Source organism: Haemorhous mexicanus, chromosome 5 (assembly GCF_027477595.1).
Source record: "Haemorhous mexicanus isolate bHaeMex1 chromosome 5, bHaeMex1.pri, whole genome shotgun sequence".
NCBI classification, from domain to species: domain Eukaryota; kingdom Metazoa; phylum Chordata; class Aves; order Passeriformes; family Fringillidae; genus Haemorhous; species Haemorhous mexicanus.
Window position 1 is genome coordinate 74,994,070 of NC_082345.1, and position 18,683 is coordinate 75,012,752.

The 18,683-nt window shown below is 52.2% G+C and overlaps 1 protein-coding gene across 1 annotated transcript; it reads right to left on the reverse strand.

The window, feature by feature from the left end:
* Window positions 1-1,852: 1,852 nt before the first annotated feature.
* Window positions 1,853-18,660, reverse strand: KLHDC10 (kelch domain containing 10). Its single transcript, XM_059847627.1, has 9 exons — window positions 18,525-18,660; window positions 9,330-9,551; window positions 8,581-8,735; window positions 7,740-7,888; window positions 7,058-7,142; window positions 6,403-6,469; window positions 5,833-5,880; window positions 4,412-4,551; window positions 1,853-3,367 (listed from the first exon to the last, which is right to left on the reverse strand). Exons 1-9 carry the CDS (start codon window positions 18,652-18,654, stop codon window positions 3,158-3,160), a joined length of 1,206 nt encoding a protein of 401 aa, XP_059703610.1. The 5' UTR covers window positions 18,655-18,660; the 3' UTR covers window positions 1,853-3,157.
* Window positions 18,661-18,683: the final 23 nt, after the last annotated feature.

Below are 18,683 nucleotides of genomic sequence, written 5' to 3' on the forward strand. Positions count from 1 at the left end.
GGGCAGCAGCTCGTTAGTGATTAATGAAGCTGCTTTATTAAGCCTTTTTGTTTTCCTAGGGAGGCATCAGCAGGGCCAGTCCTGCTGTCCTTAGTCTGGGACATTTGGGAGCATTGCCAGGTGAGTAGCTGGAGTTTCTGATGGCAGGACATGGAAAAGGGATGGGAGGGGAGAGCAGGAGTTGTAGGAGAACCTGCTCAGCGCCACCATCTTACCGACATTAAACAAACCATCTCTCCTGGGGTGAGGGATGGTCAGGAATTCTGTTCTGAGCTGGCTTTCCCCGTCCCTTGCATCCTGTCCCCATCCCAGGCAGCACTGTGGATGCTCCTGCCCCTCTCCATCAGTGGCTGCAGATGCTGGATCCTCTCCCTTAGGGAATTATAATTAAAGCTTTTACCCACAGGCAGTAGCCAGCAGCAATTAAAGCCCTCCTCAGCAGGAGCTGTGAGCTCAGGGCTTGAACAAAGTCATTTTTTCAGGAAGAGCAGCCTCCAAAGCTCTGCTGTCCCTCCTGCAGCAGCCAGTGGAGGTTATGGAATGGGAAAGACCCCTGGAAAATCCATCAGTGGGTGCTGCTTGTACAGCTTTTATCAGCAAAAGAGAACTCCATGGACCTTTGTGGTTTTCTTGGCGATGCTTTCCCAGCTGCTGGGGGTGGAGGGATCCACAGGGATCAAGTCCAGCTCCTGGCCCTGCCCAGGACACCCCAACAATCCCCCCCTGGCCCCGAGAGCATTGTCCAAATGCCCCTGGGCTGTGCCCATTTCCTGGGAAGCCTGGGCAGAACAGGACTTTCCCCTCCCTTGCTGCTGTCCCCGATGTCCCCAGGACAGAGGTGTCCCTCCTGGCTCCAGGGCACTTCTGTCCCATCACCCAGGACCCCCAGGTCCCTTCCCACAGCTGCTCCCCAGCCTGTCCTGGATGCACTTTGCTGAAGGCTGCAGACTCCATCTCCTGGCTTTCCAGGATCATCCAGGTGGGTTGTGCTGATCTAGCAGGAAATCAGGGTGGCCAAGCAGGACTTGCCTCTGCTGAGGCTGTGCTGGCTGTGACCTGTCTGTGCTCTCCACCTGAGGTTTTTCAGTACTTCCCAGAATAATCTCTTCCAGGGTTTTACCAGGCACTGAAGCAGGACTGACAGCCCTGTGGTTTCCAGGGTTATCCCTTGAAAATTGGGATCAGCTTCCAGCCAGCTGAGACCTCTCCAGAGTCCTGAGACTGCTCCGAAATCATCGAGAGAGGCTTCGTGACAACCTCAGAGAAAGCTCCAGAGACTTCCAGAGTAAGGAAACCCTAAGAGCCTAAGGAATGTGCTTGCTCAGAGATCTTGGATGGCTCCAGCATCACCTTGGGGATGAGGGGAGATGCTCTTTAAAGCAGGTGAGAGGAAAACCAGGACAGGGATGACCAGGACAAAGGTCCCCAAGGCAAAGATGGAAGTGTGGATATTCAGCCTCAGAGTTTGGCATGGAAGAAGGAGCTGGAGGTCACTGCAAGCCAGGGCAGGAGAGCAGGGAACCCTTCCCCAGCCCACAGCTGCCAGCAGGGTCTGGATTCAGCAGCCAGGGAGGCAGACAAGGGGTTGAAATGCACAATTCCTGTGAAGGTGCAATGCAGAGGATGGAGACAGCAGAGCTCCAAGCAGCTCCCACCAGTTCCTGTGGTCCAAGCACCTGAGAAAGCCTCAGCTGTGAGGTCCAGACTTTGTTTTCTGAGCCTTGGGGGGGGAAAAGGCAGCAACTGAAGCTGGAGAAAGGGGAAAATCTATTCTCAAGACCAGGGGAAGCTTAATTTTGGGACAAGGGGCGAGTTCCCTACGTGGAGGGCAGTGACTCCAGCAGGCAGCACCTTTGGATTAACAACATGAAGACAATGCTATGGTTTATTTAAACATAAATGCAATTTCTTAAAAAGAAACTAAAACCTCAGAGTGTAACCTCTGCCTTTGATGAAGAGGAAAGCATTGGGAAAAGCTGATTTTAAAAACAAAAGGCACTTAAAAATGGGCTCCAACTGAAAAGGATTTTGCACAAACCTCATGCCTGGAGCTGTCAGAGTTCAGTGGCCACTTAAACAAATGCAGTGTAGAGAGCACAAGAGGACCAGAGCCACCCCTTCCTGTGCACAGACAATCCCTGTCCCCAGGAGGAGGGACAGTTGTTCCCTCTCCCCTTTTTTGGATGCTGTATTTCCTGGGCTGAGTGAACCACAAAGCCACTCCCCAAACCGGCTTTAAATCACATCTCCCACCCTCAGGGGAATGTGAAGCAAGAAGAAAAAGGCCAGTTTTTGGGATGTGGGAGGAAGGAAAAAAAAAAGCTGGGAGATGCTGAGAACCAGGGCTTGGCTGAGCAGGTCCAAAGAGCTCTGAAATCTACAGGGTAAGTTTTTGCTGTAGCTCGTTCTGGGTGCAAAGCGAGCCGAAAAGGTTAAAAAAGCCTCAGGAAAACCTTTTCCCTCCCCACCCCCAGTAAACTACACAGTAGTCCCTTAAGTGGCAACTTTTTCCCAGTCTTCCAAGCAAACCTTTCAGTATGAAAAGGGGAGGACACAGACACTGCACCGGGGAAGCTGCAGGGGCCAAGCTGGGCTCGCCGCCCCGGGCGACGTTCCAGCCGTCTCCGGAGGCTCGGGGTGGGAACGTGGTGGGAACATGCCCATGGAACACATGCAGGGCTGGAGGAACGGCCTGGCTGTGGACAGGGAGCTCAGCTGGCTGCCAGGGATGGGGCAGCCACAGCTAAAGAGCAGCTTGGTGCTTGTTCTGCATCAGGTGTCCCTCGGTGGATGCGATGGTGGAAGTACCAAGGTGAAGGCGCCACGTTAAGCACGGGCTCAGACATTCAGTAGTTCATTAAGCTCCCCAGTTAATTGCAAGCGTGTGCTGATGACAGGTTGCTGGTTGGCTGCTTAGTCTCAGAAAATACTTTTGGATTAATGGTGTAACTTAGAGCTCCATAAATAAAAAGGGGACTTTCATTTTTTCCAATGACTAAAAGTAACCATGTCTGGAAAGGCATTGATGTATTTGCTGAGTAAGGCCTTGAGCAGGTTCCTCCGTGTTCTTAGCAAGACCATCCATGGAATCCATAAATAGGGGGTGGGAGGGGGAATTCTTCAACGTGGTGAGTCTTGGACAGAAGTGGGAGATGTCTCATTTTAGTCGCTCAACGAGTCCCTGCGTCAGTCCAAGGTGCAAAAGCTGGGATCTGGAGAGAGTTGCTAGGTGAGGGAAAGATTCCAGGAGCTTCTCCCAGCACAGTTCCAGCAGGCTGGGCACCACCAGCCACATTTTGAACAGGGAGCCAGTCCGTTTGTTTTCGTGGATGTTGACCACCCCTCCGTGGACGTACATGCAGCCAGCCTGGGTGGGAAAGGGGGACAGGAGTTACAGAGCCAGGAAAAGCAGGACTGGGCTTTATTCCCACCTCCCACCCTTCAGCAGAGCTGTCACTGCCTCAGGCACACGCTCTGGGATCCTCTGAGTCAAGGGAGGAATCACTGCTGGAGGGGCCATGTCTCATCCTAAACCACTTATCCACCACCTCTGAGTGCTTTGCTCTGAGTTTCAGGTGGTTTCTATCCCAAGAAATCCATTTTAGGAGTGTGGCAAACTGTTAATAAAGTAGTACAGAGCCATTCTCGTGTTCCAGCTAAAAAGAATGTATTTTTAAACTACACCCACCTCACACAGACATCCTGCATTCCCTTGGCTCAGCACAACCCTGCTCCAGGGATGACAGGAACACACAGAGATGGGAAAAACTCAGCTGCTGAGTGGCTTTTTTTTTTCTCCACAGGCTGGCAAAGAAAGGGCATTCCAGCTGTCCAGGCAGTCACTGAGCTGCCTGGGAAACACCTTTATCAGACTTCCCAGGAAAAGCTGCATTTGTAACATTCCCCAAAAGAAGTGACACCAAGGAATGTGATCTCTGCCCTCAGGAGATGAGGAGCTCAAGGAGGTGAAGGCACAGCCAAAGGCACTTCTTGCTGCCTGGTAATTATCAATCCCAGGTCTCCATCCAGCCTTCTCTTTAAGGCCAAAAGCTCTGGCAATACCAACATTCCTTAGTGGTTTCCAAAGGGTTGGAAACACCTCATCCAATCCTTCACCTCAGGCTGTTCTCAGTAGGATAAAATCACTTCACTCAGGGAGTATTTGTGCTTTTTTTTTTCCTTTTACAAGCAGGAACTGCTGTTCCCACACTGACTTTAAAAGCTCAAATTCTGCATTATTTCTTTCAGAAAGCAAAATCCCCAGTGAGGCTCCACTCTTCAAACAGCAGCAGGAAGAAGAGCCTCCCAAAAGCTGCTGCATCCAGTGGAGGTCAGTTCCTTGGGAACATCAGCTCTATCTGCAGCCCACACCAAGGTAGGAGTACTTGGAGGAACAAAAGGAGTCACTTACTGGGGTGACAGCAGCACAGTGGAAGTACACAGGCTCTGGCATGGCAGCTGGGAGCTTGACCCACTGGAAAGTTTGGAGGTTCAGCTTCCAAACATCTCCCAGAATCACCTCTCCATTGTAGCCCCCACACACGAACACATCTGCAAGAGAGGGATGTGGGGAGCTGCCAGGCCCAGCCCTGCCCCTGCCAGGAACCAGGGGACAGCTGGGAGGGAGCTCAGGGATCACCCTCCCCACACAGGTTTGGGATCAGGAACTCTTTCACCTCAACAAAGGCTCCCAGGATCTCCCAGACCAGGCCCACCACAAAGCAGAGGTCACGTAAAGATTCCCAGACTGACTTGGGTGGGAAGGGACCTCAAAGCCCATCCAGTTCAGCCTGATGGGCAGGGACACCTCCCAGTGTCCCAGGCTGCTCCAGCCCCAGTGTCCAGCCTGGCCTGGGACACTGCAGGGATCCAGGGCAGCCCCAGCTGCTCTGGCAGTTCCAGCCCAGCCAGGAATTCCTCATTGCCCAGATCCCATCCATGCCTGCCCTCTGGCAGTGGGAGCCATTCCCTGGCTCCTGTCCCTGCAGGCCTTGTCCCCAGTCCCTCTGCAGCTCTCCTGGAGCCCCTCCAGGCCCTGGAATGTGCTGAAAACTCTCCCTGGACCCTTCTCCTCTCCAGGTGAGCACCCCCAGCTCTCCCAGCCTGGTTCCAGAGCAGAGGGGCTCCAGGGCCTCCTCTGGGCTCTCTCCAGCAGCTCCAGGTGCTGCTGCTGTGTCCCCAGGGCTGGGGCAGCTCTGCAGGTGAGGTCTCACCTGAGAGGGGCAGAATCCCCCCATCCCCTGCTGCCCCCACTGGGGGTCAGGGTGGATTTCTGCCTCATGTCCCCCTTCCCAGCCTGCCCATGACCCCAGCCCCACCATGGCAGACTCAGGGCTAAATGCCACTGCAAGCAGGAGAGCATTCCCTTTTCTCATAGCCAGGCTGGGTTCTCAACACCTGGGCTTGATCAGATTCCAGGGATTTTAAACCCACAGGGAACAGCCCCAGCTCCCAGTCCTGCCTTGCTCCCAGCTTTGCCCAGGTTCTCTGCTCAGGGGCTGCCAAATCCTGCTGGTGGGCTGGAAGCATCTCCCAGCTCCTGCCTTACTTTTATTGGCACAATCAACACTCCTAGGAAACCCAATCCAGCATGTCCCTCCACCCTTCAACAGAGAGCATTCAGCCTCTGACCTGAAGGGTTTGGAAAAGAGGGATCAAGACTCTAACTGGTTTTTCAGGGCAGAAGAAGGAATGGTGTCAAGTGGGCAGCTTAAAGAGTGTTAGTGAGGAAAAAATCCTCTTCCAGAAAAGCCACGTGTTCCCTGCAGTTCTCTCCAACTCTCCCCTGCTTGGTTGTACAAGACACACCAATTTTCCAGAGGTAAATCTTACCATTTTTTATCTGCACACAGCTGTGGCATCTTCTGGCTGCTGGGAAGCCTGGGGAGAATAAATTTAAAAATATATATCAGCAATAATTGCTTTAAAATGCTTGTGCAAGTGGTGATTTTGTCTCAACATTTAATCATGGAGTTTCATTTATAAGAGGTTCTGCTTTCCTGCTATCCCAGGTATAAAAGGTGTAATTTTAAGCAGCTATTTCAGGTTTGAGTCCTAATTTCCCTCTGGGGAAGGAAGAAAAATGCTGGAATTTTGTTCCCCAGAGTCTCAAATCTGGCTTGGTAAAAAGCAGCTGTGAGACTCCAGGGAAAGCCCAGGGCCTCAAAGGGAGCAGGGATGATCTGGATCCTCTGGGAGCAGATCCAGGCACTGCCACCTTTCCCCAGCAGGGAGAGAGGGAAGCCAGACTGCCAAACTCCCTTGGATGGGTTCATCCTCAGCACTGCAGCACAAGCAGAATCCCAAATCCAGCAAAAAGCCACACCTTGAACAAGAAAACTGCACCCTCAAGCACCTTGGCCACTCTGGCTCACAGGGAAGGAAGGGAAATTCCAAACTCACCGACTTTCTCGTGAGGCTTTGTGGTGATCTCCTCCCAGGTGTTGGTTTCCAGGTTGTAGGCGTGGATCTGGGGGGGAACAAGAGGAGCCATGAGATCCTCCTGGCTCCACCAGCACCGGGTGATGCAGCCACAGGCTCTGACCCACTAGAAATAAATCCCTTTTTTTCATTAAGTGGCAAACCCAAAAATAGCTGATCCCAGCCAGTGACTAAGCAGGTCTAAAATCACCTCTCAAGCTCCATCCCAGCTTTGCTATTTCAGCCCTACAGCTGAAAAAAGAAAAGAATATTGCTTTTGAAAAGAGCTGGACCAATTAAAATCCACACCCTCGAGCTCTCAGAAGGATTTAGAAATACCTTCCTCCTGCTGCACATAGGGAGAAAAATGGGACAATGGAGAGATAAAATGTCACATAAAGTGCTGCAGACTCCAATTTTTGGAAGCAGAGCACTATTTAAGGTGACCACAGATTCATCACCAGGACACTGTGTGGCAAATCCAGGTTTTACAGAAATAGGAGAACAATCTGCTCCCAATTATCTTTTTTTTTTTTCTTCTTTTTTTACCAGGCTCTCCAGGCAAGCCAGATGGAGAGGCTGTGCTGGTAATTCCTCAGTGTGGAAAATCTCCTGTCCAGGGTTCCAAATGCCTCACCTTATCCAAGGAATAAGCTGTCCAGGAAGTTCCACCTCCCAGGATATAAATCCTTTGACCATCATGAGCAATTTCATGTCTGTACCTGAAGGTGCAGAGCAGCACAATTAGCAACAACAAAAACCCTCCTGGAAATCACCATCAGCTTCCAGGGATTTCAGCAGAAACTCCCAAGCCTGGCTCTGCTGCATCAGTCCCTCAGGCTGGGAGCATGCAGGAGATGTGGGAGTTTTCCTGAGCCCTCCAAGGAGCACCCCAGAAGTCTGAGAGGCATTTTCTGATTGCAGACTAATTATTAAATAATGAAGTGCAAGGATTAGTGAGTACCAGGACAGTCATCAATATTCCAGCCCCTTCCAAGGAAAGTGTCCAAGGCCAGGCTGGACAGGGCTTGGAGCAGCCTGGCATAGTGGAAGGTGTCCCAGCCCATGGCAGGGGGGTGGAATTAGATTGATTTTAAGATTCCTATGAACCCCAAACCATTCTGGGAGTCTTCCATTCCCAATTCCCTGTTCTCAGCTGGACACCAAACCACGGATGAGAGCGACCAAAATCCTTCCTCCCAATGCCTCAACAACTCCCAGGCAAAGGAGGGCTGGAAATGGCAACCAGAGCAAGGTATCCCAAAGCTTCCCATTCCCTGCCTCCCAGAAAAGCTCCCTGAGGCTGCCCAGGTGCTCACCTCTCCTCTGGCATGTCACAGGACATATTGTTTGGCTTCAGCTGGATCCATTCCCGGGTGTTGAGGTCCAGCTTGTGGAGATCAGTGCTGTAAATGTAGCCAGTTGTTCCTCCAAACACGTAGAGACACCCGTTGATGATGGCCATGGCCTGGCAGAGAAACCAGAAAGGACTTGGGACACCTGGGGCTGGAGAAGAGGGAATTCCTGCTCCTCCAAAGCAGATGTGCACCAGCAAAAAGGGTCAGTCCTGTGGTGAGTGTGAATTCATTTCCTTGTCCACCTCGTTCATTCACTTTATGGAAAGTATTAAAAGGTGTAATTGTGAGATAAAGGAACCCTAGGAACTTGCATTTAGAGTTTTGTGTTTTAAGGGCTTTGGCTACAGACCACTCCTTAAATCACTTCTTAAATTTTCATTTAGAACTTTGGGTTTTGAAGGTTTTGACTATGAACCACTCCTTAAATCACTTCTTAAATTTTCATTTAGAGCTTTGGGTTTTGAAGGTTTTGACTATGAACCACTCCTTAAATCACTTTTTAAATTTTCATTTAGAGCTTTGGGTTTTGAAGGTTTTTGACTACCAACCACTCCTTAAATGACACTCTTTTCATTCAGCTGCACCAGGCATTTAAAGAACAAATTCTGCCCCTTCTAACTAGGAGAAAACCTCCTTTCCTTTGAAATCTCCAAGAACCAAAGCCGCTCCATTTCCTCACGAAGGACACCTGCTTTTCCTCGTGCTTTTGCACAGAGGGAAGAGCTCTGCTGAGGCCCAGAGAGGGAGGGGCTGTGGTGCCCTGAGCCCTGGGACTCTCCCTCAGGCTCCCTGAGCTCCGTACCTGGCCGTAGATGCGGTTGGGTTTCTTGCCACGGCAGCTGAGCAGAGCCCACCTCTTGTACTTGACGTTGCACACGTGGACGTCGTTCCCGTTGCTCTCTCCAAAGGGGATCCCGGTGCCCCCAAACACCAGGAGGTTGTTGCCATGTAAAACAACTGGGGGAGAGAGAGTCAAAACAGGGCTGCTCATTGCTGGGAGATCAGCAGAACAGTTTTCCAGGCTGGATTGGGCTTGGAGCAAGCTGCTCTAGGGAAGGTGTCCCTGCCCATGGCATGGAATTGGATGATCTTGGAGCTCCCTTCCAACCCAAACCAGTCCATGTTTCCCCACCCTGGGGACAGCAGTGCTCAGTGCTGTTCAAACTCCCTACAATCCACCCCGTGCATTGATGGCTTTGAGAGGCTCGAAAGGAGAAAGGATCCCAACCAAAACCATGGTAACCAAAGGTCTGCTTTGAAAAGTGAACAAAGACAGCTATTTTTGGATGCTTGGAGATGTCTGCATGAGGCACCTTCCTGCTGAAAGCACAGCAAGGTAAACACCTGGAAAACACCTCTTGCTTTCCCATTTCTTTCTTTCCCTCTGCCTCGACCGAGCAAAAATTGAAAGAAAAATCCCAAACCCAACCCAACCTCAAGGCCTACTTGGCAAAACAGCATCCAGATTTCCAATTCTTGCCTGGATTAAAATAGGCAGGATTAAAATAGCTCCAGGAGCAGGCACAGGAGGAGTTGGATTTCCATACGTACGTGACATGGAGGCCAGCTCCCTGGGCATGTAGCCTTCGGTGCCCATCTGGTGCCAGGTGTCTGTGGCAAAGTTGTACCTCCAGAGCTCCCTGAAGAGGGGGTAGTCCTCGTTCTCTGGGCCCCCAGACTCATCGTAGTCGGGATTGTAGCCCCCGAAGACGTAGAGGTTGGAACTGTCGGCCACGCAGCGATGGCCGCTCCTGGCCGGGGGGCACCTGTGGCCTGCAGCAGGAGGAGAAACAGCAGCTCCACAAGAGCTCAGGGCCTGTCCCAGGGTCAGCAGGGCACCCACTGGGATGTATTCCACAGGGAAGGGCCTCTGCAGCAGGAGGAAATGGCTTTGGAAGGACAAGCTGGAAAAGGGACAGTCTGCGTGTCACCATCTCACCCCGGTCACTCTGCCCCTGGACCACGTGGCAACCACTGCACAACAGCCCTTTCTGAGGTGTTTGGTAAACTCCCTCCTCTTTTGTTCTGTTTGGCAAATTTCACTTAAAAACATCTCCAAATGTCTGTATTTAAAGATGCCCAATGGAGAAAAAAATTAAGGATTTGCTTTCCCTCCTCCAAATACCTCTGTGTGCCTTCCCTTTTGCTCCTTGGATCTCAAGGAGACTTTGTCACTAAACAGAACAGCTTAGTTTAGTTCTGTTCAGCGACAGAAAATTTAGTGACTTTTGTCACTAAACAGGTCTGACAGAGCAGGAAAATCTGCTCCTGAACAAAGGCATTTGCACTGGGAGGAGCAGGGAATCCAGCTGGGATCCTACAGGCAGATGCAGCCATTCCCAAAAGGAATCCTCTGCCTGCCCACCCCTAAAACTCAATGGAAATAAAAGCAGGGAGGTCAATTCCAGCCCAGCTCTCAGCTGGAATAGATAAAAAGATGGATTCAGCCAAGGAAAAACTAACCAGGAATATTCAGAAGTAACAAATCAAGGTCTTGGCTGACCATTGACCAAAACAAACCCAAACAAACCAGTGACCTTCACCTCCCACCTGCTCCCACAGATTTTTTTATGGATTTTAGGATGAAAAAGGAGCCAGGAAAGCATCTAATGAGGACCCAGCATGTTTGCTTCTGTTACAATTCCCAGCAGTGAATCCCACACTGGAAAAAAAAAAAAAAAAAAAAAGAAAAAGAAAAAAAGGCAAAAAAGCATGAACCATTTTTCCTACAGGAAAAGTGAAATAAATGATTTGTCCAGACCAAATAATAAACACTTGAGCTGAGCACAAGCAGCTTTGCTTAATCATGTTCAACTCTGGTCCAAAATTCAGCTGCTCTCCAGGGTTCAGACAAGGCTTTGACAGATTTGGGGTGTTTCCAGGAATAATTGTGTCTCACAGCAATTCCCACTTAGAAAACTAATAAGCACTGGCTGAAAAGAGGGGAAGAAAGTTAAGGAATTCAGGGAAAAATCTGTAGTGGGGACATGGATGTTTGGGCACAGGAGAGGGGGATATTCCACATCCTAATTTAAGAGGTGTTAAGGAATTAGGAGTTCAGATATTATATTAAATACAGATTTTATTTCCTTTTAGTTCTAACACTTGCCATGAGAATTTTCCAGAGGGAAAAGAGGAGAATAAGGCTGAGTTTTATATAAAGCCAATAAACTAAAGGTAAGAGGAGTAATTCTAAGAAAATAAATTAAAACACATCAGCCAGGAGGCCTTCACTGCCATCCACCTCCCAAAATTAAACAGGGAAGGTAGCTGACCTGGCCAGAAATCCCAGTTTTCAACAGGAAGGGATCCCACATCCCTGGAAGGGTCCAAGGCCAGGCTGGGAGCACCCTGGGATAGTGGAAAGTGTCCCTGCCCATGGCAGGTGGCACTGGATGATCTTTAGGGGCCCTTCTAACTCTTGCTCATCAGTGCCTTCAGAAAGGATTCCTCCACTTGTGTCTGTTGAGGGAGAGGAGCTGTAAAAGCTGAGCTGCTCAAGGGTTAATTCCAACGAGTTCCTTCAGCAGCCAAACTCCATGGCTCCAATAAAGAGCTGCATGTCCATTTAATTAGGACTCACTGGATGATTCACAGCTCCAGCTGGAATGCAGGAGAGGTCTGCAGCTGGTTTTGCTGCCCATTCCACAGGTGTGACTTTTAGATGGGAAAATCCTGGGATTTGCTGAGCTTTGTCATGAGCAGAGCCCATTTTCCCTGAGCTGAACCCCAGAATACCCAAAGCTCAGGGAAGCACAGCAAGGCCCCATTGTGTGAAAAGCTGGAATTCACCAGGTCCTGCTGTGAGTTCCTTGATGCTGGACATGGCAAGCAGCAGGATCGACCAGGTCTGGGGGGAAGAGCTTGTAAAGTTATGGAAAATGGCTTTAAAATGGATGGAGGGATGGATAGATGGATATGATCTGGGATTTTCCCAGTTTAAGATTCCAGAGACAAGCAGGAAGGAAGGATGGGAAGGTACATTTACAAGGAGGTTCTTTTTCCTTAGTGCTGAGGGCAAAAATGAGAATAGTAAAATTTTCAGGGAATAAGTTCCACCATCAGAATGAAATCTAACAACAGGATGAGAGGAAACAGCCTCAGGCTGTGCCAGGGGAGACTCAGAGAAGATGTCAGGAGGAATTTCTCCATGGTTGTTAAACATTGGAAGGGGCTGCTTGGGGAGCTTTGGAGTCTCCATCCCCACCTGGAGGTGTCCAAGAAATCCCTGGATGTGACACTCGGTGCTCTGGGCTGGGGACAAGGTGGGAATTAGTCACAGTTTGGATTGGATGTGCCTTTCCCTGCTCACACAGAGCCCCAGACTCCCTATATTCTCCAGGGAAGCACGAGGTCTTCTCCAGAGGAGCCCCAGATCTCCAGGGAAGCACCAGATCTTCCCCAGGGAAGCTCTGCCTGTTGCATCTGGTGCTGGATACCCTGAAAAGCAAAAGGTGAGAAGCAGGCTGAGCCTCGTGAGCCAGCAGCTCCTCCTTGCAGATCTACGAGTGGATGGATGTCCTGGTGGAGGATCACGCCAGCCTCGTCAGCAAGGTCCAGATCGGGCAGAGCTACGAGCAGCGGCCCCTGCTCGTGCTGAAGGTGGGTCCTGGGGCAAACTGGCCCTGAAAATCCCCTCAGGGTGAGAGGGTGTGCCAAGGGAGCCTCAGGGTGGAATCAGCAGGGATTTCCCCATGGAAAGGGTGCTCGGGCCTTGGCAGGGGCTGCCCAGGGAGCTTTGGAGTGCCCATCCCTGGAGGTGTCTGAGGAGGTGGCACTCAGGGCTCTGGGCTGGGCACAGGGTGGGGATGGGGCACATGGATGGGCTGGGGGGGCTTTTCCAACCCAATGGATTCAGTGATTCCAGGCTGAAGCATCATGACAGGGACATGATTAAGGAAAGTCCTAATTAAGGGCTGAGCCATCCAACAGACAGGGGCTGGCTGGCACTGACCTGCCAACACCCTGCTGAATTCCCCTGAAGCAGTGATTCACCCCAGGAGTTCTGAGGAGCTGCTGCACTGACACCTCCAAGCTGCTCCTAATTGAACTCCTCTCCTGCAGGAGCTGTAATTAGGACAGGGGATGAGACAAGAAGGTGTTTCCAGATGTGACACCAGAGCAAAGGGGGACCTTGTGGCTCTGCACAAGTCCCTGCCAGGAGGGGACAGCCGGGGGGGTCGGGCTGTGCTCCAGGGAACAGGGACAGGAGCAGAGGGAACGGCCTCAGGCTGGGCCAGGGCAGGGGCTGGGGGGATTTTGGGACAATTCCTTCATGGAAAGGGTGGTCAGGCACTGGCACAGCTGCCCAGGGCAGGGGTGGAGCCCCCATCCTGGAGGGATTTCAAGGCCTGTGGATGGGGCACCTGGGGACGTGGGGCAGTGGTGGCCAGGGCAGTGCTGGGAATGGATGGACTCAGTGGTCTGAGACCTTTTCCAACTGAAAAGATTCCATGATTCCATGAACATGAGGTTGTTTAGACCCTCCTGAAGCCATCCTTTTTCTCATGACTGTCAGAAACCCTAAACAAATCCATTTATATCTCAGGGGTGGGTGTGGAGAGGAGTGGGGCCAGACTGCTCAGTGACAGGAGAAGGGACAATGGGCACAAACTGAAACACAGGAAATTCCAGCCGGAAATAAGGAAAAACTTCTACTTTGAGAATGATGGGGCACTGAACAAGCTTCCCAGGGAGGCTGTGGCTGCCCCTGGATCCCAGGCTGGATGGGCTTGGAGCCACCTGGGACAGTGTCCCTGCCATGACAGGAGTGACACTGGATGGGCTTTGAGCTCCCTTCCCACCCAAACCATCCCACAGTTGTACACTCCTTTATCAGTTCCCTTTCTTCCCAAGCTAATTTAATCCCAACATCCACCCCAGGGTTGTCTGCAGCACTTTGAGTACCTCCAAGTCCTTCCTGTCAGGATAACAGAAAAAGGAACAGCACCAGTGCAAAGCCTGTCCTGGCTCAGGGTGTCCCAAGCAATCCATGGCTTCAATCCACAAACCCCAGAGCAAGGCCATCCCACCAGGTGGGTGTTACACCACCACAGCACAGCATCACCAGCAGCAGAACTTCTACTTCCAGCCCTAGCTTTGGAAATACAAACAGAATAACTACAGGGTGTAAGCCCACCAAATCCAAGGTGGCTTGGGATCCTCCTTTTTTCCACACGCCACATTCATGGTGAATATCCCAGGGCTGTGCATGTGTCCTTTTCTCTGCTTTTTAAAGCTTTCTAAAGATGGTTTTGTGATTATTTTTCCTCCTGCCTGGATTTCAACATCCACAACAGCAGGATTCAATCTTTCCCTTTCCATTTCTGATCCCTGCAGGATCCTGAGGGACATTTAGGACAAGGGCTGAACCAGAACAAGACAAGTCAATATTGACTTTGACTCCCATCTTCAAAGTTTCATCTTTTCCACAACAGCTGGACAAAATAAGTTTGGAATTCCTGAGTCCCTCAGGAATGTTTGGATAAGCAAGATTGGGAATGCATTGCTGAGAGTGAGGTTTAAAACCTATTTGTTCATCCAGCTGTGTTCAGCATCTGCAGATCCCACCCTTCCCTTCCTGGGCAGGCTGCCCACACCTGAGAAATTCCCAAGAGGAAAAATTCCCAGCTGTAGCTGGGTCCCTGAACAATGGCTCTGAGGGGCAGATGGAAAATGGGAGAAGCCAGAGGATCCAGCCAAGGATGCCAACCAGCACAACCTGCAGGACAGCCAAGAGATTTCCAGATATTGCAGAGACCTCCAAGCAGTGTTTCCAGAATTATCATCCTGGGAGAGCTCCTGGCTTTGGATCAATGTCAAGAACAGGCAGCGAGGCTGGAGAGGGGCTGGGAGCACAAACCCTGGGAGGAGCCCCTGAGGGAGCTGGGGGTGCTCAGCCTGCAGCAAAGGAGACTCAGGGCTGCCCCCATCCCTCTCTGCACTCCTGAGAGGTGCCTGTGCCCAGCTGGGCTGGGCTCTGTCCCCAGCAGCACTGACACACCCAGAGCACACAGCCCCGAGCTGTGCCAGGGAAATTCAGGCTGGAGAGCAGGAAAAAGCTTTTCCAGCAAGGGGGATAAAGTTCTGCCATGGCTGCCCGGGGAGGGGGTGCAGTCCCCACCCCTGGGGGTGTTTGACCAGCCTGGATGTGGCACTGGGTGCCAGGCTCTGGCTGAGCCCTTGGGGCTGGGCTGGACTCTGTGACATTGAAGGTCTCTGCCAGCCCAGGGGTTCTGTGAACAGGTCTGGTTCTCCCAGGCTTTGTTTCCAAAATCTCTGGGGCAATCCTATTTTCAAGGATTTTACACCACTAGAACTGAGTGATCCTTGGGTTGTTTGTTTCCAGGAAGCACAAAGGAGAAGAAAGGAATTCTGGAGAATGAAAACTGTGGAACTGGGAAGATCATCTGGCCCAGTGTCCTGTGGGAAAAGGACCTGGGATGAGGTTCTTCAGCACCTGGAGCAGCCATGTCCTGAAACCCTCCAGGAACTCCACCACATCCCAGGGGAGCCTGTTCCCAGGCAATGATGGCTCTCACTGGAAAAAATGTCTTTTTTCCCTTGGGATGAACCTTCCCAGTGCACCCTGTCCCCACTGCTCCTTGGCCTCTCCATGTGAAGGGAGACCCCCCATCCTTTAAGGCCTGGAAAACCCCAGTGAGGTTCCACCTCAGCCCTCCCTGCTCACAGAATCATGGAATGGAATCCCAGGATGGTCTGGCTTGGAAAGGACCTCAGGGATCATCCCATTCCATGGCAGGGACACCTCCCACTGTCCCGGGCTGCTCCAAACCTCATCCAACCAGGCCTGGGACACTGCCAGGGATCCAGGGGCAGCCCCAGCTGCTCTGGTTTTCCAGAGAGAAGAGACTTGAATCCTTCAGCCCTTCCTTCCCTGGACCATCTCCTTGGGATACTCTCTAGTCTGGGAATTTCTTGACTTGTGGAGAGCAGAAGTTCCAGAATTCCAGGGGCACTGGGAAGAGCAGGATGATCCCATCTCTCCCTCCCAGAGTCCCTGGGGCTGCAGCCCAGGCCCTGATTTGCCTTCCCTCAGTTCCCTCTCTGTGAGGCTGCTCCCAAACCTCCCAGCTCCCAGATTCTGGGCTCCTGGGATGTCATTCCAGCTGCTGCACCTGGAATGACATCTTTGGTACACTTCACACTTGCTTGCCCACTCCTGCAGCCTCAGCAGGTCACTGGAACGTTATCCCATTAATTAGGGAATTCTCCATGACACAAAAGGCTTTGGGATATTTGGAATTTCTTAAATACATTTGGTATTTTTTAAATACATATTAAAAGCTGAACCTCTCCATTAAAAAAAAATCCCAAACCCTTCTGTGATTGGTAAAATTACAGCTGAAGGCAAGAGCAGGAATGCTGAGCCAGGAGAGGCAAAAATCCACTTAAGTGTCCTGATTCTTCCAATTCCCTTAATCCCAGCAGTCTGATGGAAACACTGGAAAATGTGGACAGAAAAAGAAGAACAAACCACAAACCACCTGGATTTGACTTTTTTTTTTTTCATCTTTCCAAACACCGGGGCATGGAATAGCATGGGGAAAATGGAGGAACAACTCCTGCAAACTCTGGAAAGGAAGTGGGAGGAAGAAAAGAATCCTGAAAAGTTTGGAAGAAAAATTTAGGAGAATTGGGAAAGAAAAAAACCCTAGAAATTCTGCATGAAATCTGGGAGGTGAGGAATGAAACCTGACAAGTCTGGAGGAGAACTGGGAGCTAAGGAAACAAACCTGGGAACTCTGGAAAGAATTGGGAGTAAGAAAAGAATCCTGAAAAGTCTGGAAGAAAAATTTAGGAGAAATTGGGAATTTAGAGAATTGGGAAGGAAAGAAAACTTGGAATTCTGCAGGAAAACTGGGAGGTGAGGAATGAAACCTGACAAGTCTGGAGGAGAACTGGAGCTAGGGAAACAAACCTGGGAACTCTGGAACTGGGAGCTCAGGAACAAATCAGGTTGGAGGAAATGGAATGAGGGGGAAAAATTCCTCTCTCGATGGTTATGTAAGGGCTGCTGCTGGAGCTCTATAAATAGGACCTGACAGGTGTCAAACTGGGAGAAAACTCCAACAATCCAGGGTGTTTTGGGGAGGATTTAGGCTGGTTTGAGTGGCCAGGTGAGCTGGGCAGCTGCAGGGAGGGACAGAATCCCTGCAGGATCAGGAGGGTGCAATTCCCACCTGCTCCAGCCAACGCTTCCAGCCCAGCAAGGGGAGAGCAGCAGGGCCTGTGGGGCCAAGAAAGGCATTTCCAGGCAAGGAAGGAGATGGGGCTGAGCATTTGCCCAAAAATAGAAGGTGTGGAGCCACTCAGCAAATTCCCAGTGCTGCTGGAAGAGGCTGGAAGGCTGAGCCAGAGCATGAGGAAAATGCATTTCTAGGGAGAAGCCATGGCAGGTTTCAGGGCTGGGAACATGGATGGAAAGGCCCTTCCCTGCTGCTGCCACCCCTGAGGGCTGAGGAGATTCATATCCCACAGGAACTGAGGGATGTGAGTGGCAGCAAAGGATTCCTGGCCCTGGGATATGCAGCTCAAGGTCAGGAGGAGCTGCAGGGACAAGGAAAAATGGGATATTCCAGGGGCTGGCCCACAGCCCTCCCAGTGCTGCAGAACTTCCCAGTCCTGTGATCCTGGGGTAACCTCAGCCTCCCCCTGGAATGTCTGGGGCGTTTTGGGGTGACAGACATACAGGAATGATGGAATAACCCTTCAGCATCCAGCCTTGATAGGAGAGAGGTGGAATTTTCCCAGGGAAAATTCCCACTTTTCCCAGGCACCAGGACTAAGCTGATGTCACACCCCAGGCAAGATGTCCCCTCCCGGCATTGTGGGGATGTCCCAAACCCCCCCAGTACACTGGGACTGCAGAGTGGGGGGATCCCAGGGGTCACCCCAGGCTTATCCAGGGTGACTGAAACAGGGCTGCTCCCTGTGGGGTACCCCTATCCCCACACCCACAGGGATGTACAGCCCGTGGGGGGCATCCAGGCACCACCCAGCACCTGGGAAGCACTGGGCTCGGGAAGGAAGAGCTGCCACCCACGGAGCTGTAGGAGGGGGTCACCCTAAACCCATTTGTAAAAGGATAACAGCCCCCCCATCCCCGATTCCAGGCTCCACGCCCCGGGATCATTGGGATGGGAACAGCCCAGCTCCCCCCACACCATTCCTGGATTTGGGGACAGGGTGACCCCATTATTCCCGGTTTGCTGGGGCACCCCAGCTCCCCCCCGGAATGTCCCAGAGGCAGGCACTGCTGTCCCCCGGGGCCTTGGGGACACGCGTGTCCCAGCCTGGGACAGCAGGACCCTGTGGCTGGGGTGAGCAGACCTCTCCGGGAATGGGGATGCCCCGATCAAGGACCCCCCAGGAATGGGGGTACCCCGCTCCCGAGCACCGTGGGAATGGGTAATTGCCAATCACAGACTCCTTGAAGAATGGGCCTGTCCCAGCCCCTGACCCTCCGGGATGGGGGTGCTCGGTCCAGAACCCCTCAGGACCTTGGGGACGGCGGTGTCCCGGTCCCCGACCCCCGGAGACGGGGATGCCCCGGCCCTGAACCCCTCAGGACCTTAGAAACCGGGGTGCCCCGGTCGCGGTCCCCTGAGATGGGGATGCTTCGCTCCCCGACCCCTTGGACTCCTCAGGGTCGGGGCTGCCCCGGTCCCGAACCCCTTCTGGGCCTTGGGGTCGGGGTCATCCCCGGCGCCGGCCGCCACTCACCCGCCGCCCGCGGCCTGCCCGGCAGCTGCACGAAGCGGTTCAGGATCCCTCCCCCGCCGCCATCGCCGCCTCCCGCGGTGCCGCCCGCGCCCTCCCCGAGCCCGTCCCGGGCCGCGGCCGCCGCCGACATGGCCCGTCCGCTGCCTGAGGGACGGAGCG